General features: G+C 35.5%; 1 protein-coding gene across 5 annotated transcripts in view; it reads right to left on the reverse strand.

Annotated features, from left to right (window-relative positions):
- The window catches only part of LOC140670445 (cell adhesion molecule Dscam2), a 169,945-nt gene that overhangs the window by 30,618 nt on the left and 113,203 nt on the right, over window positions 1–26,124 (reverse strand). For all 5 annotated transcript variants that reach the window (XM_072901042.1, XM_072901038.1, XM_072901041.1 and 2 more), the window contains exons 6-9: window positions 20,218–20,543; window positions 11,198–11,447; window positions 3,015–3,159; window positions 1,441–1,703 (exon numbers count right to left, since the gene is read on the reverse strand). In XM_072901042.1, coding sequence (XP_072757143.1) covers window positions 1,441–1,703; window positions 3,015–3,159; window positions 11,198–11,447; window positions 20,218–20,543 — 984 coding nt within the window. The remainder of the gene's footprint in view (window positions 1–1,440; window positions 1,704–3,014; window positions 3,160–11,197; window positions 11,448–20,217; window positions 20,544–26,124) is intronic.

Genomic DNA, 26,124 nt, shown 5'->3' on the forward strand with positions numbered 1-26,124 from the left:
TATACGATAGAAAATTAAATGCACGTATACATGTAGAATATAAAATAAAGCGTTAATTATAAAAACAAAAATAAAACCTTTAAAAATATAGATAAACCATTCCGTCAGATATTTTCCTTCAGATCCTTAAGAAGCACCATGCTTAAAACGCTTAATGGACTAAATGGTCGTGGATGGTCCCACGCGGTCGTTGTCGCGACGTCGAGCGAAGTTGGGGTAGAAAGTTGGCGCAACGATCGTTTGAAACTTTCTCGAAGTCGAGTTCATCATGACGAGAAGGAGCGGCTGAAGTTCGTCGCTTCGGGACGACTCGCGACCTCGATCGAAATAAAAAGGTTTTCCATCCCCTTGTCGGGATTACACGCCACCCGGGGGACGCGGAAAGGACTTCTCCCGGAAGATCTCCCGAAGGCAGACGAAGGAAATTTCTCGGCGAAGCGCGACCTTCTCGCCAAAGTCGAAGACGCGGCCGTTAACTTCTTTACGCATCCTTTGCAGCATCCCGAGTATTTTAATCTCCGCGAGCGTTTAATTCCATCACTCGGCCAGGGCAAATAAAAGACGCGTCGCGTCTAAAGGAGGACTTCATTAAAGCTGGAAAAGAGCAAAGCGATTTCGTTCGCGGTCGGCTCGATGAAGCCGAGTGTTCGGCTATGAAAATGCGCACTCTAAACGTGAAAAGCGGATCAATAAAATAATCGGTGTATTTTAGAAAAGCGCTATACACGTCACGAGATTTTGCGACCGTTTTAACTGAGGTACGACACAATGCAACCTTTATCGAATCGTATCACGATACTTTACAAGAAATATGACACAAATGTAACATATGAAATATACAAGTGTCTCTCTATCTATGATATTGGAATAAAAGGAAATCTTCCACTTGACGTCGAAAGACAGTTTTTAATATCGAAAGAATAACTGAATAATTCAATTTCGCGATAGAAGCGAAAGTTCGCAGAAAACCCAAGATTCCGAAATATCGGGAGCTAAAGGCGGGTAATAAAATAGTAAAGCAAAGATCTTGCCGATGAAAGAATAGTATTGCGAAAAATCTCATCTTCTTCGATCCACATCAGTGGTTTTCAATCCGCGGTCCACATCTCTTTCCTTTATTAGAAATATATATGAAAACACCTCCTGGCAATATTGTCCCTATTTTTCTCGTTTTTATCACAAGTCAAAACGATCAAACGAATTGAAATTGTGCTGGTAAACATTTTACATTATTTACCCCCTCCCGTATATAACTTCATTAAAATAATATAAATTTTTTTAATAATATTTCTTTAATATAATATTATACATATAATAATTGATTACAACAAAACCTCTATTCGTTCATTCAATCTACGCATGCAATTCATAAAAAAGAAAAAAACATCTGATAGGTTTTTGAAGAAAAAAAAAACTTTGGAAAAACTACTGATTAATAACCTTTCTCCCAGGTAATACTGGCGATCGGGAAGCCCGCGACGGGACATTTGATGACGGTCGTCTCGCCGGCCACGGCGGCATAGTTGCCCATCGGTCGCACATGAGGCAGCCCGTAAATATTGAGCCGGGCCGCGTGATGCACCTTGGCGACGCGATTCACCGCCGAGCACCTGTACTCGCCGCCGTCCTCCACCCGCACCGCGCTTATGTTCACATGGGATATCACGTCGCCGTGTACCGTCACGTACTGGCCTATCATGAATCTGCAAGCAAATCACCGCTGTTTTATTAATCCACTCTATACTCTATCTGCCCGTTATACGCGGCGATCTCTCTCGTCGACGGGAGAAATTTACTGAAAATTTTTCACCGAGCCTCGCGAAGCGTGAATCAATATTGTCGACGGTTCGAGAGAATCTTTTATCGTTCATCAAAACGTTGGATATTTGCTAGTAACTTTGGCGTTTCTCGTCTCAAAATAGAGATGTGTCATTCGAAGAATATCATTCAATATATATGTTGGCGTGGCATTGAAAAAAATTTTATTCTCCTCTTAAAAATATTCTACATATCATTACAACATCTTTCTTTAAAATAAGCGTGAAAAGAATTCTTTTAGTTTAAGAAATCTTTTCAAGAATAGAGTATCAAATATTAATTCTTAATATGTAAGAATATGTGCTAAATGAGATATTTTCTTATCATTATATTATTTAATATTTTAGTTTATTAATTCCCACAAAAAATATACAGATTTTACTTAATTTCGAAATAAGATATTCCAAAAAGTATCACATAAAAAAGAAAATATTTTTATTTATTAAGAAACCTCATAAGGTATATAATTTCGAGAATATCATTTTTTCGGTATAGCTATTATTTTCAAAATAAATAAATAAACTTTTGTCAATATATCAATACTTAAAATGTTATAGATGAATCAAACTTAAATTATTATTTATCACAAATCTTTACATCTCTCTGACACATACAGTTTAATTTAAGAGTATTAAAAGATTTATTTCTCACATAAAACGATAGACAGTTTTATTTTTCGCAAAAAAGACGCTTTTCTCTGACAACAATCTCTTTTTCAACAAGATTATTCTTATCGCGACTCGCTTGCGGCGATAATCATCGGGACCGCGGCGGAATTATCGACCGTCTGCTCGACTTATGCGAGCGCCCGTTAAATCCATCGCTCTTCGGAATTTGGTCGGCTTTTAAAAACGTTCAGACTGTACAGCGTGATTGGTAATTTTCCTCTCAATTGGTTCAGAGAATCGAAGCCCGCGGGGGCCTATCGAGGCACTCCCACGAGATCCGTCAGATGGAAATCCCGCTTGCACACCGATTTCCCACGACGACCTCGCATGTAATACCCTAAGGTTAATAACCGCGAATAATCTCCGCTCCGTATATCGTTCGTCGATTTTTGGTGCCATAAACTTTCCGTTTGACGGAAGAATGAGAGAGAAAAACGGTTATAGCAAATCGGGAATTCTATCATGCCCGCTTTTATCCACCGTACGAAGAGAGGAAGACTCTTGCGAGGCAAACTACTCGACTTTTACCTATCGTTTTGTGGAAGAGGAAACCCATCCAGTGTCCAGGAGAAGTGCGGCGTGGGGTTGCCCATCGCGATACACTTGAGCGACACCGAGGGACCCGGCTGCATCGTCTGTTCGATGAACTTGTAGAGAAGTTGAGGCGCTGCATCTGCACGACGATGAAAATTCAGACACTTAAATATTAAAGAGAAATCTTACTCGTAAGTCTAAATTTTCTTATTCCTCTAAAATGGGAAAATATAAATAAAATTGTAATGAAAGAAATATTTTACGTATAAGTTTTTCAGGAAGTCTATTCAATTATAATTTGCATAAAAAATTTAATTGCATGATTGCATTCAAAATTTTTGCTTTAATTGAATTGTTTAGTTTTTGGATGATTATCGCGAAATATATCATTTTAATTATACAAGATGTTAAAAACTTGTAGGATACATAGTAGTCGTCATAAGTCAAATAAAAAGTGCGTGATAAACATAGATGGAAAAACTCAACTCTGTCACAATTAGAAACAATTTTAATATAATAGTACAAATATAAAGTATCAATATAAAGTATAAAATAAATAGTATAGACATAAAGTTGAATTTAATATGAAGTGATTCGATTGCTTCTATTTTTATCGCATGTAATGTGAAAATAAAAAAATTGTTATACTTCTTTTATTCTTATGTTTGCTAGGCAAACAAACTACAAAAAATGTTTTACGTGTCTTCCTTCCGTGTACGTATGCTTTATTATACATCTACGTATCACAGAATTGCAAACTCTTTCAAAAATTCCATCAGAATTTTCTTTGCATTTGACAGGTGTATTTTGTAGTCGGTGATATAAAACGTGTGTGAATAGAAGGAGAACATCTTTTGTAAACATTAAAGTTAGTATGTGTAAGTTAATGTTTTGTTTTCATATCGTAAGCGACAAAATAGAAGCAAACAAATTATTTACTTCAAAATTCTGAAACATGAAAAACGCTTTTAACTTTTTGACAGAATTAATTTTTTACCTATGTTTATTAAGTATTTTTATTAAATTTTGTTAGTTAATATTTTTACAATTTTTATATATAAGTCCTGCATTATTTTTTTCAACATTTTGTTTATTTGATGCGATACATTTCGAACGTTTAAATTTACTCCTTTTGATAAATCAGTTTACAATTTAATAATTAATATTAGCTAAAGTAATATTAATTATATTTTATAACATTTTCATGGATATAATTATATCGTCGAGGGATTTTAAAATTGATATTTAATAATTACATCTGGTTATATCGATTTTCTATGCATTCATAAAATGTTTGGTATTTATCAAAAACCTGCAACAGTAATCAAGAATTTTGATTTTAGATAAAAAATATTTATTTACTTTTATACCAAATAGCATTACTACATGCGAATCGCATTGGCACGCGACTAGGTGCAGTGGCAGGAATTTCGAAATTGCAGCGTACTCGTATAGTGCAGTCTAAATCCATCCTGTATATAACTCGCGCAACAGTGGGAATATTCACGGAAATCTCCGTGCGATAGTCGGGATTTTCCTCAAATTGTGCCGTCAGAGAAAGAGAAAGAGAGAAAGAACTCTCAGACTGCTACTGGTGCGCAAACAAGCTTGTGTTTCCAAACAACCGCAATATCGAGACAGCACGAGGTAGCAAAAATGTGCAAATGTAAACATAATAATAATAATAATTTTGAAAATTAAAATTACACAATGACAATATTATTATATAAAGTCAGTTTCATTTAAAAATTTCATTTCGCTGAAAATTTCTTTCTCACATTCGGACGCCGAAATAATTCCGGCTGGGATCACGACCACCCGGGGAGACTGCTGTTTATTTAAGCCGAGATTCTGAACAACTTTCTGTTTCATTGACGTAAACCATATGACGTAAGGCTTATTGTGGGTCATTCGAGTTAGATATCTCTACCGGAATGTTGACGTATACGTGCCACCGAGCGCGTACCTGTGAAATCAGGTGCATTGCGATACGCTCCGGAGAGCCTGGCCTGGCCGCCTGCGGCCAGGCATCGTCGTGGAAATGGCCCTGGGTCGCCGCAAGGCGAGAGGAGAGGAGAGGAGGAGAGGCGGTCAGAGGAGTATTATGCACGCAACATTTACATGACAAGCCCCGCGGTGCGCGCAGGCGGAACTATCGATCTGCGGTTTGACGCCTGAACTCGAGTGCCGCCCGGTGAATTAACCCCAAATTATAGAGCCGACAATAACCCGGTAGGGGTAGGGTGGGTGGGGCGGGGGTAAATGGGGTTGGACGCGACGTAGCCGGGGTAGCCTGGATGATTCGAGTCGCGGCTGTTTGCTCACGGCGTAAATCAGAATGCGCCATTGCACGCGTGTGTGCCACACCCCGGGTTTCACGGGGGCTCTCTCTCGCATTATCTCGTCGCGTCAGAGAACACTGACATCATTGTGTTGCACCGTCGTCAGCGCGGACGACCGACTGCACTTTCGTCGACGCGACCGCTTCCGTTTCCCCGAGAGAATGGAAATTAGATTGTCGAAATGTGCATATATATATATACCATACCGATTCGCCGTTTTGGAAGAGTAGAGTTGATTTTTTGCGCGTGAAGTAAACTTGTGAAAAAAGTGAATTTGTACGATTTCTCAATATGTGACGATCGATCTACTTTTCTATTTTTTTTTTTTTCAATTTTTCAATTTTTTTTATCCATGCGTGTTCACGTGTGTGTGTGGTGATTAATAAAAAGTCAAGTATATAGTATAATATACATACGTAATGATGAACTATTATCTGCCCTACGCAATTCCAAGCTTTTAGTTCCATTAAATAAAGACGTATTCTACTTTAGACGAAAGCTCTTTATTTTTACTTATAAATTTAAAAGCTATTAAAAGTGGTTTTCGGATATTTTTTTAAAATTTAATGAACTTCGAACGAGCCTGAAAAATCCGTCATTAAGATTAATCTTGTTCCGAAAGTAAGCATCATTTTGCAGCGCTTTTATTTTTCTCCACCATCATCGAATCATACACTTCTCGTCCATCGATACGCAAAACGTTTCCATTAGTTTTGGCGGATCGCGTGTGTATCGCTTTCACGTGCTCGACGAATCGGTATATAATCCTTGACAGATTTGCAGCAACGCGATCCCGCATCGTCATCCATGTCCGCACAATCGCTTCGCGCCAGGCTATTACACATCGAGCTTTGTGTCATTAATGCATGCAAACAGTGAACGCTACCCGCGATCTATCGCGAGCACGATTCCTCGTTATTTATCCCGACCGGACTGCCGATTCGACGATGCGTCGTCAACAAAGTGGAAGTTTGCCAAAATCAGAACTGGAAAGTTATTTGACGTTCTGGCATTTAATATCGCGTTTTATTGCCGGCGCGTAAAAGGCATCGCAAATATAGCTAAAAAAAAAAAGTATCGACGTTATACTAGATTGAATTAGGCTTTTCGTGAAAATTAATTAAAAATACAAATTCCAAAAGATATAATTTTTCCTAACATTGTGCCACTCCGTTGTTCCGTAAAAATCAATTAAAAACTAATAAAATATTAAAGCTAGAAGAAGAGAAAAATTCACGCCAATTTAAGGAAATAAATATTATAGTTCGTATTTTTAGAATAATCAAATAATAATTTTATTTGACGTATTTATACGCTAATTAGAATTTCAACTAAATATCAATTATTTTGCGTGATCATAAATAGATTAACTATAGTGATCCAAGAGTATTCCGTACACTCTGTTACCGTAATCTAATATGACACAGCGAATCACTAATCCGGGATTAGTTAACCCCGACCATCAGCGCGCAACTTAGCCCGAGACCCTATTACATCAATGTCGATTAGTAGTAACCGCAATTTAAAGCTGTCCTCTTCGTCTGCAATGTGTCCATGATCCGGAAAGAGACAGAAAACCGTTAGATAGAATTAATCAATTAACCCAGATTGTCGAATATATATGGAAGATTCAACCATAACTTGAATTAACGATGAGATTCTTCGTTATTATATTATGTCCTTCTTATTTTAAGAGAGAGATACTAAAAGCATCTCCACACAATATTTCTCACCTTTTTCAAGCTGACCCGTGCAATTTTAACTTTAATCGAATGCTGCAGCGGTAGCTTTCGATTAAGGCGCATAAAGCGAGCGCGAAAGATGATAAAGAGAACAGGAAAGATGCTAGATTCGATATATTAGTCGATACAAAATTACAGTAAAGCATTTTAGTACGATGTCATCTTTAATCCTTTTTCTAAAAAAAAAAAAAAACAAAAAAAACGAAAATTATCTTCTCGTTCAAATTTTGTAAAAATAGAAATAAAAAGTTGTAATTTTGAGATTGGAAAATCTTAAGATGTTACAAAAAATTATTTCCGAAAGATTTATTCATTTAAAAAAAAAAAAATATTTTATTTCATGTTTTCAAAATTATTTTGCTTCGTAACAATTTTTCGATATTAAAAAGAAACGTTATAAAAAATTTTTAAGGAACGTAGACACTGATAGAATTTTAATAAAAATTCTTTGCGTTGTGTTCTTGAGTTTATTTTTTCTCGACTCAATTATGGATCTTCTAGTATAAATCTCATCGTGGAGCTCAAACGAGCAGGTTCTCTTTCTCGATCCGTAATGCATAAAACACAATAATAAAACTACGATAATAGCGCGATATTCGGTTTACGTGAATGTGTGTAAGCGCGCGTTTCCGGCTTTCTTGTAAAATCGACAGTCGAGAATTACAAGTACAATCGCGGGGGGGGGGGGGGAGAAGAACTTTGCTTTTAGTGGCGATGCTGATTCAGTTAGGTTCTCATTTGGCTTTGGCTCGCGTCCAAAAGTGCTTATTTCGTCGCGTGGATCAGCAGTTTTCCCGTTTAGTTTTACCCGCGCGTTTTATCGCGCAAATCCTTTGTCTTTGAAAATACCGGCGACAAATTTTTCCCCCTTTCTCGTATAACATGTATATATATATATATATATATTTTCTACTCTCCCTCCCCGCCGCTTTTTAGCGTGATTTATGATCGTTATGGAACCTCGCCTCTTTGACTCTCCTCCTTTGTTACGTAAGAGGCTTACTCGGGGCCGTCCAATTATTTCGCATTTCACATCGGAACGACGACAACGACATACGCAGCACTGCAAATCGCATTAAAACGAACTCGTAAATTGCTCGCTAGAGTATTTCTCGCGCACGCAATAACGATTCCCGCGTCAGGTGAGTAAAGTATCGAGTAAATGTATCGTAATAAATATGCTTACGCAACGACTCAAAGAATATTGTCGCGAAAGTCGCGACTTATATTGCGACTCCATATGTATTTTACTCTTGGAACAATTTATTTTTACTCGTTTTTTTTTTTTTTTTGGTTTGCGGAGAGAAGAAAAATTCCAGATTGCTCTATGTGTGTGTATTTGTGTGCATGTGTGTTACTGCTGCTGCTGCTGCTGCTACTACTGGCGATTTAAAGCGTGATCTCCGTTTCACTGCTCCACTTTTCGACCTGCTGCCAGCAGCTTTTTCCACTCGGATATCGTTTAATTGCGATAAAAACAATCAGCGGAATATTTTTATATATGTTTCATTTATATGTGAAAATAAAATATCAGGAATTTTGTTTACAAATTTCGTATACGATGCTCTGATTCATCAAACGCAGAGTCCCGAAAGAACAGTCTAATTTTGACAGATGTAACATGTACTTATTGTTAAAACAAATCGCATGAAGAGAATAGAAGGAACGTCGATACGTAATACTTTCTGAAAATTTGTCGGCGATTACTCGAAAGCTTAAAAAGAAAGATTTACAATCGATTAAAAAATTTAGATTTTTTTCCACCTTTAATATTTCTCCTTTCTTTCTTTATTTAAAAATTTAAAGAATTAAGAAACATAAATGGAAAAGAATATCGAGCAAGTCGATAAAGACTTAAAAATTTGTACAAGTTTTACATTTGAAGTATTGAATTCACAATATTTTAAGATTTGACTTTTTTAAAGTTCATTTATATTTTTATACAAATTATTTTTACGCTTGCTGTGAATTCCTCAAATATCGGCAATTAACATTCTATATCCAGCTGAATATCTCTCTACTTATAAATGCTTTAATCCAAAGGACGGAGACGGCGAAAACTAATGTGAAGGTCCGAAGGTTCGCATCCGTCCTCGAGTCGCTTCGTGTGCACGGGCATCTTAAGACGGTCGAGAAAGCGACAGCGGTCGTTTAAGGTAATGGATTATGTCGCACGGAAACACCGCCCATCGTCTCTGCCAACGCCGTTTTAAAGACGACGACGAATACGTGGTGGAAGAACGACGACGACGACGACGACGACGGAATATTCGTCTACGTAGCCACGTTTGTCCTCGCCCGCGATTCTCGCGCGGTCTTCGTCCCCTCTCTCTTTCCATTCTCTCTCTCTAGTCGACCGAAACCCTTCTCCGCCCCCTCCCCTTTGACTAAGACAAATGGCACGTATTTATTTCACGGCACGCCGGCTAGTGGATTTCCCCTTTCTCCATTATGCATCGCCCGCGTTAAGCATTTTCTCCGCTTTTTCTTCCCCTTTCATCCCCCTCCCCCTTTTTTTTATCACCGAGCCCGCACATTTCGCCCCGTCAACCACCTCCGTGGTCGGGTATTTCTCTAACTTGCGCCCTTATTTTCCTCGCGGTCGATCCGTGTGCGAATTGTACGGGCATGTCGCCTGCGAGAACACCCAAGTTCAGAACAATCGACTTGCTGCGATGAAGGAATTCGATTGCACCTATTGAACGAGAGCTTGGTCCAAGAACGAGAGGTGGAGAAAGGGTCTGATATACGTTTCCGAGAATTCCCGCCTCCGAATATTTCTCCCGTAGATGCAGGAACTTTTAACTCCAGGACGGCAAATTCGAATTTAGTCCCTGATTCAGGATAAATAATACTTTTTTTTTTACAAGTTGTTTTTTAAATTATTGCAAAAAATTACAAATTTATTTTAAATTATTAATATATTAGTAATTTACAAAATATATATATTTTTAGAGAAAAGTGTAATATTTGTTATTTTTGCGTCAATTAATATTTATTTTTCTTCTGTCCGAAAAAAAAAGTACCTACTTGGTCCAAGGGTAAAATACATTCGCAATATAAATCGCGACTTTCATGAAAATATTTTATATGTACATACAGTAATTGCAGAAATACATGATAAGATAAATGAATTTATTTTATTCGTCGTTTTTCCTATCTATAAAAATTCATTCCCTTTACAACTATTCCAATATCAATTATTGTTAAAGATATTTTCGAAAAATATACCTTTTAGCTATCTCTATATTTTAGATACATATTGATTGTTTCACGTTTCATCCTCATCTTGTTAACACGTAATTGAATAATAAAAGCTTGATGAAGATCAACGTTAATTAAAAATGTGTCGTCGTTCAGTAGATTAATAAGACGGTTTCCGGGCAATGAGTCTGTATATTTAACGGGCTTATACCTTAAAGCAGTCGATAAAAACTAAGATTGCAAAAAAAAGGGAAAGAAGAGACAAAACTTTGGCAATAGAGTCTGCCACCGGTTAATGGTGTACCGTTAATAGTCTTAATTTAGTCTTATTATTTCCTGGAAGGAACTTTCATAAAACTTCGCCAAAGTTCTGCGGACGCTCGCCCGCGCTTAGCTCATCGAGTTTCGTGTATGGTACTTTAAATGCACCCGTTATATTACTGTATCTCGAGCATCTCCCAGCTTTTCTGTTTCGAGCAGAGAGTAGAAATTAAAAGAAGAATTGGAAGAAAAAAATTGCAGAGATAGTAAGTTGCACTCGCACTTATTAAGATATATATCTCGCGTGCGCGCACAATTATATATAGTTATAAATAAAATTAATTTACTTAGGTACACATTATAAACGCACGCGTTTAATAAATTAGTTTAATTAAATAAGAAAATATGATATTTAAAATATTCTTTAATGCTGGTTTAATTTTACGATAGTTTATTCAAGACGTGATTCATATTTTTTAAATTTCAAATAATTGCGATTAAAAGCGTAAATGGATTAATGGCTTTAGATTAAAGATTTTTTTCACGAAAATATAAATAAGAAATTACTTACGTTCGAACAAAAGGACGACGATGAGTAAATATAAGAAATATCAAAATATCAACTTACCTCCCAAACGCAATTCGGCCGTGGCTTGCACCATTTCGTAGTCGTTTTTAGCGAAACACTGATACATCCCTTTGTCATCCCGCACGATAGAAGATATGCGCAACGTTGAGCCATCGTTACCCGTAATTTTACTCCTACCCGAAGATCCTTCGCGTATAGGAAGACCGTCCTTTGCCCACGAGATTACAGGATGTGGTTGACCAGTAACGGAACACTGAAACTCCGCATCCTTCCCCAGGTCCACAGTCACCTAATATTCACAAGAAATATGTAATATTATAATATTGTATAATGTATGAGATAAAACGTAATATGATATTTGCTAATATCCTGTGATAAAACATAATAATGGAATATAATATAATATTTACATTCTAACATTATATTGTTATATGCACATTACTACACGTGCATGTGTATAACATTACATATGAATTTCAATATTAATTCTTCTAAAAGACATAAAACGATATAAAATTGCGATTTATAAAAGATTAAAAAAAACGAATTTTTTTATCTATAAAAAGTGCATTATACATGTATTTTTCAAGTCACTGAATATAATGGTAGCAATTTTTTATCCATCTAAAGTAATCAAAATTTTGGTTTTTCCACTAAAATTAGCCTTTTTTAACGCTTTAAAATGATTAATAATTTAATAGTTTTGTTTCAATCATTTAATTATTTTATTATAGTAACTTATTTTTTAACTTTTTTACTAAAAAACTAAGAAAACAAATTAAGTATTTCAAAAATCTTAAATTTAATATGACAAAATTGAAACAAATAAATAAAAATTTTTAAAACTAATTTTTCTACTAAAATATTTTTAAGTTTTATTTGCTAGATTTACATGCATTAGTTTATATAATTATATACAAATCTTAAAATTAATAATGTATTTACAAAACACATTCTAATGACAATAAATAAATTTTTAAACATACGCTATACCATACAATATAACGGAAAATGTATAGTATAATTAAGCTACAGGCAAAAACATTTCTTTAAAAAGTTTATTAATAAAATTAATAAAATGCGCTATTAATAAAACTTGCAACTAAAATTGTCACTAATCATATTAGAATTTTTCTTCAACCTCTTTAAAATAAACTTTGATTTAAATAAATAAATAAAAATATTGCTATCGTATTAAGCAACTTAAAAAACATAAGATTACATGTATAATTTACATTTTTAGGCAGATATTGTCTCATTTAATTTCTGGAAACGACATTACAAAAATATGTACAGTAAACGTGGCTGTAATTTATGTATCCTTAATCTTTAAATAAAATTTAAAAAAGTTTTAATCATATCAATTATTCAGTCAAAGTAATTAGAAAATCAACATTAATATTATTTCCATACGCATCTCGTATATCTTCAGTTACATTGAAATGTAATGTGTACGAGAACCGAGAAGTCCGTAGTATATAGTCAACGTATATTGAATTAGAAATTGGACGAACGCGTTCGTACAATTAACCCAAGTGACCCGATGGAATTTCCAATTCCGTATTCGAGAAGCTAATTTAATCATCCGCCCTTTGACCGTCGCGCTTCTCTTTTCCAAAAGTGTATCAATGTAATTGAGATGCTAATTAATGAAAAATCTGGCTGATTTTAGTGACTTAAACGGGATACATTTCGCGTTGAATTTAAAAATAAATAGTATAATGATAAAATTAAATATAGTATATATTACACCACAGAAACACATTTTTTATATTCAATTGTATTATATTTTTAATGTAATTATGAAAAGTACGAGTCAAAAATTTTATTTATATTTTTCATATTCCTATTGTACGTCTTGATTATCTTTATATCATATACATGTATATATTATACTTTTATATGTAATATATCTATTATATATTTTATATATCTATTTTTCTCTTTTAAAAAATGTAATATTTATTGAAGATATTTTTATCTTCTAAACATATCTATATACATTATATTATATCTCTTAAAATATAATATATTGTATTTTCAAAGACATTTCTGCTATCCAATGTTATATCTAAGTTGCAGTAATTTCATTGGCAATCATACTTAATTGCTATAACCATCGCTCTCGAGGTCGATGTTAAGCATTCTACGTTTAATTGAAGTCCTCGAGGGCAAGTAGATAAGACCGAATGTCTTCAGACAAGGATGCGCGCCAGGAATTCGCGGAATAATATAGAGTGATCCATTAAATCGGTCTTCCGCGGAATTTCCATATCCATCTTGAGCCGCTTAACTTAGCGGTGATCGAACGCGGCAGGGATCCTTTGATCCAGAATAGAATCGGTCTTGTGCATTATTAAGGATGCTCGTTTACCTCGAAGGAGCGAAAGGAAGATAGAGATAGACAGGTAAATAGATAGATAGATAGATAGAGAGAGAGAGAGAGAGAGAGAGAGAGAGAGAGAGAGAGAGAGAGAGACAAGCGGAATGTAAGAGATAAGCCAAGAAGGAGCAGGGAAGAGGAAGAGGAAGAGGAGGAGGAGCACGGACAGTGCATTTCGATTATGCGGCGTGCGCGCATACGTGCTCGAATGGGATGCAGCTGCATCCCATGCTGTTGCGAATTCCGCAACCACTTCGGCCAAGGATTCGCGAACGAAAAGCATTTCCAGCTGTTTGGCGTTGCTCGATCTCGATAAGCAAAAAGCGTCTTCGTGCCGCGATAAACAGACCGAGAACTGCGAACAGAATCGGCCGCTTTATCCTCTTTTGTATTCGCACCGCAATTGCTTCGATCGAGAATGCTTAGGATAATAAGAAGAAATCTCTCTGTTTCTCTCTTGAATTTTCACGAAGTTAAGCTTTGATAGAATTAGCCATGCTAGAGAGAGAGAGAGAGAGAGAGAGAGAGAGAGAGAGAGAGAGGGCAGAGGTATAAATGAAAGTTTTTTTTCTTGAAGTACGATTTCTTTTTGTAAAAAAAAAAAAAAAAAAACAATTCTCACACAATTAAAAAAAAATGTATAATAATTTTTATTATGCATCTAACTTAAAACATGCCGTATTCGATGTAATTTACAGAGGTCTCATTAAAATTACTTTCACAAAAAGATAAATTAAAAAATTATAAGAACTTTAATCTTTTTATTACATTAATAAAGAAATATGAAGAAAAATATTATATTAAAGAAAAGAATAAAAAAAAAATTACAAACTAGGGTTTTTTTTTAATAAAGAAAAACATGTTCTTTTTTTCAATGTTTATTTTCTACTAGAAAAAAAAACCGCTTGTTTATACCTCTACTGTAGAGAACGCGCACGCGCTCTTATCGCTACACGCTTGCTTTCCTACAAGAAAATACAAGTTCTTCCTCATAAAAAAAATAGAAAAAACTTTCATTATAATATATTAAAATATAATGTATTATATTATGCTAGACACACAATATTTTTCATTATTCGCTCTGTATTATAATTTTATATTTAGCCATTATAATTATAGAGATTTCCTCTTAATGATTTATATATATTTTAAAGAGATATTCAATAGCGATTTTAAAATAAGAGTATTATATTTAAACATGCGCATTCGTATTGATTCGTCTACTTCCTGTTCACCACGAACGTAGCAATCACGCGACAGGGAAATTATTCTTATTCGTCGAATCCGACCGCAACCATTAAATATCGTTAAGAGGATCACGCCTCACCAACGCGCTTTGTTCTGCGATTCTAAGGGAAAAACTTTCCTTCGAATCGTCGCTGCGACTTTTAAATATCCTTTGATAAGGCTTCCGCTCTTGGCAAAGTGCGCGAAAGGGGCTCTGTGAAAAAAAAAAAAAAAAAAAAATAACATAAAATAAAACCACGTGATGGTTCCTTTAAAGGTGCTCGAAGAGAGATTCATAAAACGAGCTAAGACATCGTTTTCTGTCTTTTTCTCTCCTTCCTACACCAACTTCCTTTGTAGTTTGTAGCACGGCATATAAGTATATTTACGACACGCGATGGCGGCTTGTTTCAATGTAACAATAACGCATATACACACACACACACACACACACACACACACGAGCGACATGCATACAATTTTCTTTGAAATGCGCGATCATTACGCGTTTTTTTTACGCGAGGGAAACACAGAATAAATGAGGAAGACGCGAGGATTCATTCGACTTGTTCTTTTTCTGACAATATTCTGCAGAATAAGAAAAGTAATGTTAAACAAATGTTTATATTAAACCGTGGAATAATATCAGAATTGTAATCATCTAAAATATTATTTTGTTAAATAAATATTTTTATTGCTCCCTATAGCATAGATTGAAAAATAATATCTGTCGTCGATATCTATCCGAGAATTCTTGAATATTTTCATTTAATATCTTGCAGATTGAACATATTGGAAATTTACGTCGAAATTACGTTCAAATATAACAAACCTGTTATATTCAAAAGTTTCGCTATAATATGTTCAATTAATCGTTTCCGAAAGAAAGGTCGAACGACAGAAATAGCTTGACAGCGTTTCATGATTTGTCGAAAAGCTTACGATTATTAACTGTGTCAAAGCGTCGGAAGTCGCGCTGTGCGTGACAAAAAGCCGTGGTTTCCGCCAATAAAGCATGAAGGGAGCTTGACGCGCTAATGGAACGAAATTGCAGAGGCGAAAGGCAGTCGTTATATACGGAGTGTCCTACATTCATCGTGCCACCTTTCATCTGCGAATTATTCGGCCAACCTGTGTCAATTTATTTCAAGCAATATCGCAAACGCATTATTGTTATAGATATTATAGCGATTATGAAAAGGCTGCTGGAGAATCTGTCTCTCGAGATATAAATTTCAGAAAAAAATCCAAACAAAAATAAAATCTTACTTTTACTGCAGTTTATGTTAAGCACTTTAGCGCAATTTTTATGTCGTATAGTAAATGATAATCTCATACGCAAAAGGGTAATCGAATGTTCTGCGACGATCGGGAAAATTTACGAAAAATATCGACTGAAAATTGATCAAGGAATCCTTATGTGATATCGATCGAAAAATGGCGCACCCTGTATACATGAGAGAATCCACCTGCAAGCATTCCTCTGTTGATGATCGCGAAAGTTATATGGAAGGCTTTCGGCGAATGAATGGTATTTCACCGTTTCCAGCCCCCCCCCTTTTGATTCCCCTCTCCTCGTTCAATTCTCCTGTCGCTCTTCCACGATGGAAGCCCAGCAGCCCTTCGTCACCACGGACCATTTACCAATACCCACTCGCCCTTCTTTTATATATATATATATGCCCGAGCTGTCCGCTCCAGATGGAAGAATACCGTCCACTTTCTCGCGTTTTTCGTCCGACAGCGACACTTTACTGACATTTTCCACCCACTCTCCCCTTCCCTTCCGCTCTCTCTCTCTCTCTCTCTCTCTCTCTCTCTCTCTCTCTCTCTCTCTCTCTCTCTCTCTCTCTCTCTCTTTTCTCTTCTCGTATCGAAGCGACGATCGACCCAGAATGTAGTCGACTTTTCAAGATAGGATAGGATAGGATATATAGATAGGTGGTATACCGGTTCGGGCGATTCATCTCGGCGAATGAGACAGTGCTTGTGATCTATCAGCTGGTAATTGACAGTGAATAGTCCGCGCGCGTGCGCGTAGAGCATTTATTACACACCGATATCTCGAAATCTCAGTCTATGTGTTATCGCTCGCGCTAGCTTGATCGTTGATAACCCCTATGTGAAACGCGTCCGCGTAGAAATCGTAGAGTACCATTAAATTACATTATTTCGTTGGAGCAATTTTTCATGATACAATGTACATTATAGTAGGGATCAAGTTTAGATAAAGTGATAATATATATTAGCTAGAGAAGGTCTCGATTATAAAGTTTCCCAGATATGAAATATGAAACTAGGTACGATAAAATTTCTAATATTTCTATGGATGTAAAAAAAAAAAAAAAAAAAAAAAAAAACGAAAATATATATATAATAAATGTAATATAATAAAATATAAAATAAAGAGAACGAAACTCAACGATATTTCACAAGAGGTTAAATCTCTATTTAGACACAAATCTTGGCTAGAAAAATTCTTACAAGTCACGAGTAAAATAGTAGTTTCTTCGAGACACAGAATGACGGTCGTTTCCAAAAGTTGGCGACAGTTGTAAGGAACTCTCCGACGAGAGAGCGGGCAATTGCGAAACGACGGTAACGGAGTTAGACAATCTCCGGGCGAACGATAATTTGACCCGACGGAATAAGTGCCTGGGACAACTTCGAGATTCATCGCGCACACGAATGAACCCTCCCTCCTTCTCTTTGTCGTTTTACACGACATCACGGTCGAGCAGTCGAGCTTCGAGCTTCCGAGCTTCCTGACACTACGCCGTTGTTTACGATGTACTCGCGCGATCCTCGATTATCTACGTCGCTGAGAATTAGTCGTTCGCCGCCAGCTCGAATTTATTCAAAGACGCTTCCTGAGAGGAAGCTCGCACGTCCCGACTCGTGTTCATCGAGCTAAGAGAGAAGAGGTAGAGGGTTATAGAGTCTCTCGATGGCTTAACAAAGTCACGAGGCAACGAACCGCTATCCCCTGCCGCGAAGCATAAGGGATGGAGTCAGCTTACGCGGATCATGCGAGCGGCAGACGGTTCTCGCAGCAATGATACAAGGCGAAGACATCGCGGCTGAATATTTGGAAACTTTTGCTCCGGATAGAACGTACACGCAAGTCGACCCGAAAAAACCCCAGATCTTACTTTTACGAAATTCGCGTCGATCTATTTGGAATTAAAAAGAATTTTTTCGCAGAAATATTTATTATCAGTTAGAAATAGATAATATAAGATCTAACTATTCGCTTTATTTCAAATATATTAGATAATATATCACTTTCTTTCAATTTTAGATTTAATTACTTGCGAGATATATTAACAATGACAGATATTATTAAATGATACCGTTTAATATTTAAAATAATTTTTTACATATAAAAAGTAAAAAAAAATATACGGACGTTCTGTTAAATTTAAATGATCGATAATCTTTTTTACAATAAAGAATATTGATATAATTGGCAAGATAAGTGTTTACAGTGTGGTTCAACAGAACTTGTTACATTTTCTAAATCTAGATAAACGATTTAGTTTATAAACGTCATCGTCAACTGTCGTATAAAATCTCGAGATAAAGGTAAATTTCGCGGGAAGGGACAATAAGTAAAATGTAGATTCTGATTGCGCTTCGCTCCGGGGGAAACTGATGACGATTGTCGTCCGGATCGAAGGCAGAGGAAAAAGCGCACAATAGGAACATTCTAGTTATTTGCGACGATGCATTCAAGGGGAGCTGCTACCTTCGAAAGGAACAGGGGAACGGAAGATCATTCGCGAGGCGAAAAAAGATTATCGATACGTCTCTCGTCGAGACATCTCGTCCGGAGATTCTTACAGGCTAATCCGTTTTCAAAGGGAAAATCAATTTTATGAACCGTTACGTGCGATAACATCCGAATAAAGATTGTCGTTTATTTACTTCTCGATGCGAGGATAAAATTTTTTCTTAAATGATAAAAAGAAAATTGGGCCTTTTGAAGAAATCGATGAAATTGTTTTGTTAATTTCTTCGCTTTTTTCCGTAACGAAAGTTTAGATTTCGGATTATGCAAGTGAAAGAAGTAAATATCTAAGATGATAATAATTAATTTTTTTAATAATAATATTTTTAAGATGAAAATGATATATTGAAGATGATATATGTAAAATAACTTAAAAATGTTACCAAGAAGCAATTGCTTGTAATACAAGAGAAATGAAGGAAAAGAAAGTACAAAGAACACGCATCCGTATACGAAACTCACAAGAAGTAGAGAGGAAATGCATGTAAACCGACAGAGACGTAAGATGGATGAGGAAACTGTGATATAACGTTGATGTTCAACCCAATTATCCGGAGAGTGTCCAAAGTCCACTATCTCGTTCAGAGACGACGGGATAAACTTGGATTCAACTTTGCTCAAATCGAAATAGCTGGCGATTACTGAACAAAGAAGCGCCTTACAACCATCGAAACTTGGATTCAAATATAATTTGAGAAAAGCGAAGCTTCAACGATGTTCCATTGTGCGAATATTGCGTGCCATTTCATACTTCAGAAATGAGAGTGTAATTAATTTACATACTTAAAGGTAATTGTTATTACAATTGTAATTAATTATAATGCTATATATGTATATTATATATATATATATATATATATATATATATATATATATATATATATATATAGATTATCATTATTATTTTATAATATTTTATAATAATTCAAATTTAAAGAAGGTATAATTATTTTACATTTTTATTCAGATAAATCTCACAATTTTATATTTTGTTGTGTAATTATGATAAAGAGGAACAATATAAATTTTTGGAAACTTTGGTGTGCTCTATGGAAATAAATTGAGCAGTATATTTCTACTGTTCAAATCAGTCAATCTTTACATTCCGTTCCGAGCCATTGAAAGTCAATCCCAAACTTTTCTTTGCTATAGTTCCCTCTTAACGCATGTAAAATTCATCCTAAGCTTACTTGGTGTTTCACCAGTTTAAAGATATTTTCAATGTTCCCAGATACCATAAAGTCAAACTTCCAACATAAATTTCTCTATTATTATTATTCACGTGTCGGAAGAAAAATATTTCAACTAAAATTCAAAATTTAAAAATTATTACATTCTAAAGATATATTTTTTATGAGAATATACGTATATTCACATATAAAACACTGATGGAAAAAAGAAATTAAATCATGTTCTACTTTTCTTTTATAGTTTATTTATTAAATATTTATGAAGAATAATAAATTTTAGAGATTTCAATTTAATCAATTTTTAATTACATCGTTGAGCCTGTTCGAGTTCGGAAAACGCGTCGAACGATCGGAAGGGAAGAAAAAGCGAAAGGAAATCGAAAGGAAAAGGAAGCACGTGAATCGGGTCGCATCCGAGAAAGATATCCGATAGATAGAGAGATAAGAAAAAGAAAAGCTGGACACGTACCTGTTGAGGCGCCAGATGGATGGAGAGGCTGCTTACGATGGTGACTTCCAGTACGACCCGCTCGGAACCGGCGGTATTGTTCGCGTGGCAGACGTATCTGCCGGCGTCCTCGATGCGGGCCGGCTGTAGCACCAGCACCCCAGCCCGCGCGTGTATCCTCTCCGAATTGAAGACCATCGTCGTGCCCGACACGGACTCGCGGAACCAGAGATACGTTGGCGGCGGGTTACCCTGAGAGATGCACAACAACACGATCGTCTCGCCGGTGCGGATCGGTCCGGGATTCATCCGTTCGTTGAATCGCGGCGGTGACGAGTTGCGATGTTCTGAAACAGGAAGGAAAGAAACTCGGGATAGAAAAAAAAATTTATACTTTGCAACGCGATCAATTTTGAATTTGAATTTTTTCTTTTAATTATAATTATTTTTTATGTATAATATAATATTTATGTATAGTGTTATATGTTATATAACACAATTCTTTTGAGTAATCTTCAGTAATCGGCGTACATATTTTTTATTGAATTTATTTATGTCGTAAATAATAAGTTAAGATATAATTATATGTATAGAAAATTAATTTTAGAAAGTTTGTTGAAACTTGGTCATCATCGTAAATAATAATTAGGATCTATAATATATAATTAAATAAATAAATTATATATATATATATATATATATATTATATATTTTATAATATATATATATATATATAGGATTTATAATACATATTATATATATATAATATGTATTATAAATTCCAATTTATTATTTACGATAATAACCGAGTTTCAACAAATTTTTTAAAATTAAATTAATTTCTATATATAATAGTTATAGAACTTCTTATTGTTATCGATTATAATGGCGAGAATGCACGTTCGAAAACTTGTCCAATACTTTTCTAAGAGGCAAAAAATTGATAATATTTTATATTACAAATTTTGCGAATTAATTTATAAATTAATTTAGGATAATTAATTTTATTTATGCAATATAATAACTTAACATTGAAATTACGATGGTTAGCAATACATCTGTTTATAGCTGTAAAGATTTGTAAGAATAAAGTAACACTTTTTTATGATTTTTAAGTATAGTTACACACACATACACACACACACATATATATATATATATATTTCAATATATATAAGTGTTATATATTTACATTAGCAGATCGTGACGTCAATAAAGAAGGGGAAGGGAGTTTGACAAAATTACTTGATTTAATAACAATATGCTTTATTTTCACGGTTTGATTATTTCTTATCAAAATAGATAGATGTATTTCGATAAATAATTGGATATTTGCTTTTGTATGAAATTTTATTATATTATTATATGTATATAACGTGTCTGCCATTATATTTAGAATATGCGTGTAATAAAATTTAAAAAATGACCGATTATTGATCACACGTTTATTATAATTGTACATCAACCAACGATTGTATTTGCCTAATGAAATTCAACAAATGCAAATTATTGTTGGCTCATGTATTGTGGAGCATTAATAAATTATTAATTAATGAACAAGTTCGTAGCGTATTTCATATATCTTAGAAATATGGCATCGGATTTAAACTTTCAAAAAATGCATTTCTTTTATTACTTTCGAGCGTCTAGACGATCTCTATGGAATACGTGTCTTCGTGCTGGAAAGTGTCGTTAAGTAAGAGATCTTTGCGAAAAGTTGGCTGAGCAGACAAAGATTCCGCGTTAACTTTTTAATGTATACATAATGTAAAAAATCGTTCAGCATTATTCCGCATTTTTCGAAACGCAAAATTTTAATGGAATCTTTATATCCGATATTTTCTGTCGCTATTAATTTTAGGATATTTTAACGTAATTTCGATGCCGGGAATTTTAAAAGGTATTTCGATCAAATATTTGCTTTATATCACAGCATTGCATTTATTTTTACGGTAAAGAGAATTTTAGAAAATTTATTCCAGCAAAATATGTGAAATTTATAATTAAAGCACTTCCAAATGAAAGGAATAAAAAAATTCACAATTAAAAAACTGTGGAAAAATGGAAAAATATCGATCCGAAATACCATCATTTACTTTACCCTTCAATCATGACATCGGTCATTCTCAACGATTGCGAGCACCGTTTAATAAAGCTGCGATACAATTGTCGATATTCAAAAATCCGGCGCGTCCTCCGAAAATTGTAGAAAAGAGAAAGCGAGATAGAGAGAAAGAGAAACGCGTTCGGACGCGAATATAAATCTCCATTTCACGTGCAGCAACAGCATGCTCGCGTCATACTCGGCGAAATCCGCGTGTAAATTTCAGAGCGAGCACGCAGTTTTATCGCGGATAATAGAATCAATAAACTCGAGCTTCGGTTCAGTCACATCGATAAAAACGTCGGAAGCAATTCTATTCGGCCGCGAAGGGGTTGGGATTTGCCGTTGTCTCGAACGAAGAGAGCGATAACGATGATGACGACGACGATGACGATGAAACGAGCGTCCAATTTCCCGACCGGGACGGGGTCCCGATATAGAGCCTGTCCCGAATAACGGGCATTTTATTTCACCTCTTAGCAACGATTAAGCATCTCTCCCTTCCCCCCCGAGACGGTGGAGTATTTGCTGGTACTCTGGACCGATCTCGGACAGAGCGACGCCGTGGCCTTTTACGACCGCGCGCTATTTTATAATGGCGCTTTGTTCCTGGTCGCGGCGTTATTATTGTAATTTAAGCTGATGGCGTATTGATCGTCACGATGTGGCCATCTCGCTCGCGCTCTCGCGACTCGTCTCGCTCGATCTTGCACCCCTCCGTCTTTCTCATTCACTCGCTCTCTCTCTCTCTCTCTCACTCCCTTCCTCCCTTCCTCTCTCGTCCTTTGGTACACACACCCTCTACAATCCGTCGTCTCCTCCTCTCTCATTCGTCGCTCTCTCGCTTTATCTCGCTTTCGGTCTCTCTATAGCACTGTGCAATTCCAGTTGCCATATTCCTGCACAACGCCACCGTCACCACACCCTTGTTCATATCCTCGTTCGATGCACCGCCTCGTCCCGTGCATATGCACGTCGAAAAGTTTTTACGCCATTTACATCCCGACTTACGCCCCCTCGACGTCAACGTCGTCGTCGCTGTCGCCGGCGTCGTCGTCGTTCGAGTAAACAAAAAAAAAAAAAAAAAAAAAAAAATATGGCCCCGGGGCGCGCTGTTGCGAGTGTCGCAATTGCATTTTGTTGCACGCGCCGGTGAAAGTTCGCCGGCAAAAATCCTCTCGTGCGAGAGAGTGCCACGATTTCGCGGAAAGTATTTTTCTCGCGCGTTAGCATATATTTTATTTTTACATATACAATACGGTAATTCCTTCTCTACAAGAACGCTATACGTGTTTCACTGTAGGATGACAGGGGTAAATAGAACCCCGCCGTTGTAATTAACATATTTTACATCTTCCATCTTTATGCATCTCCCTTCTGATACGAATACTCCGCTCGATCCGCAAATTCTCAGCGAGATGAAAAGTTCGAAAAACGACCTTTTTCGGCGCACTCGACGTGCGGTTGTATCGCACCAGCTGGTGCATACGCGTCATACGCCGAGAATTTTTGTATTACATGTGCGTTTCCTTACGTTTCAACGTGTTTCACTATGTCCGCTGACGCTAGAATAGAAAGGATGCTGTCGCGATATGAACTGGAGAGTTTAAGAGTGAGTTTTATATGAAACTCAAAGATATAATTCGTCAACAAAAACTTTGATTAAAAGACGAAGTACTCTACCACTTACGTATTTAAATATCACGTGTTTTTTTTAATAAACTGTAATTTTACCCTTTGCCTTTCTCTGCATAAAATAATTTCAATTTGACAGACGTTAAATAGAAACGTCATACAAATTGACAGACTAATACGACATAATAAGTGTAATTATACTATTTATATGTCATGTAATTAAATTGGATTTAGTAAATCTGCAAACTTTTATAATGAAAATTCGCTTTATTGAACAATTGAGAATAATCGTTATAAATTTTGAAAACACAGGTATGTTTTTCAATAATGAAATTTTTAAATAAAATAACGCTTTTCTTGGTTATAACATTTATTTCTAAAATAAAGAACACACATTTTTATATTTTTTAATCATATCGAAAGGTAATGCGCGACTCAATGCAAATTGTTCAGAAAGCTTTGGAATAAATAATGCAATTCATTGTTCCTATACGCGTTGGGACAACAGAATAGATGTGCATGAAAACACGATTATGAAGCAAATTCCGAAGTCTGGGATGGTATACCGCTCCGAGCGCAATTCCGGCGGTTAAACCGCGTTCAAACAAACATCTTGGTATTCTTTGAATCGTCATTTATTGATTATGCAACGCGAAATCGAGTTTCGAGTTCCTTTTTTTAACCGATGTGGAAGATTGGAACCTACGCGGAGGATGAAAAAAAAGGAAGAGAGAAATACGTAGGTAGAAGAGAAAACGGTTAGTAAGTCTCGTGCTCTTCCTCTCATGTAGCGGGCGATGTCCAATTAAATCTCTCGTGCTGGCGACTCCAATTAAGACTCTATTAAATATACAGCCGTCGCGCGTGTATCGTCGTCAAAGCGAGATTCAAATGGCACCGGTCGTTTTCTCCTTCTCGCGCTCGTTCATATTTGCTCCGAACAAACGCGATCTCGTTTCGTAATAAAGTTGACGCTAATTATCTGTAGGGAATCTTTTATCGCGAATTACCAAACTTATCGTTCCATCGCGCCTTTTCTCCCACGATTATTTCAAGTATTTCCGCTGCTTCGCTCTTAATTTATGTCTGAGCGACGATAAATTTATATTAACCTCATAAACAATTTTAACAATTAATTTTGAATGGAATAAGATTTTTCTGCGAATTATGATGCTAATAAGAGAGTAAAGTTATAAACGTATAAAGTTATTATAAATAACTTTTAGATTAGATGTGTCAAATTTGAAAATGTTCCAAAAAAATCAAACTCTAAATTCGCGTTTTGAGGCTTAAGACAAAGTTTAATCATTTATGCAAATAAGGGACACTCTCGGGGAATTAATTGCGTTTGCATTATATTGGCAACCATATTACCATTAAAGCTCGGTCTCAGTCCACGGTCGTGCGCGTGTTCGATGGTACGCATGTATAATTTAATGTCATCCGCTGATTGCTTCGGAATTCGGGTCACGATGCGATACCGTCGCATGCAATTTGCGCCCCAAGGCATACAATCACTTCCTCTCATGTGACATTACTCAAGTTCGTGATAACCAGAGTAAGAACTACTCTTGAGTTAGAGATCGAAGTAATCAAGATCTCTTATCAAAGTTTCCCTCCTTTCAGAAATATAGAAAATATATAAAATCTCTTTGTATATAAATGAAATAAGGACTCTCGTCTTTGTTTACATACTTGACGATATGTCAGTACGCAGTAATGGCGGGTAATGGAGTGTATTCTCATTGCAACAAAAAGCTATCGAGAAGAGGAAGAGCAAGAAGACCGATGCGCAGAGAAGACTATTATATGTCGATCATATTATTTATTGTATTTTATGTTATCAATCAAAAATTCTTCTGTCTCGATAGACTTCGAATAACGATTCCATTTAATTAATTTTTCTTTCTAATAATTATCTTAATTAATATTAATTAGTAAATTATATTGTATTATTTTTAATTATTAATTAAAATTAAAATTAAAAAAAAAATAAATTAGTAAATTATATAAAAAAAGGTTGTTATTTCTTTACAATAGGCAACAAATTAAAGCGTATAATATATGAAAATCACAAAAAATTATCAGTTTTGCCAAACGGTAATTGCAAATTGTACAAATTATACAAAATAATCACTTTTCGAAAAATAACATGACGATACATAAAACAAATGTAAACAATAACGCGA

Source organism: Anoplolepis gracilipes, chromosome 10 (genome assembly GCF_047496725.1).
Source record: "Anoplolepis gracilipes chromosome 10, ASM4749672v1, whole genome shotgun sequence".
Taxonomy (NCBI): domain Eukaryota; kingdom Metazoa; phylum Arthropoda; class Insecta; order Hymenoptera; family Formicidae; genus Anoplolepis; species Anoplolepis gracilipes.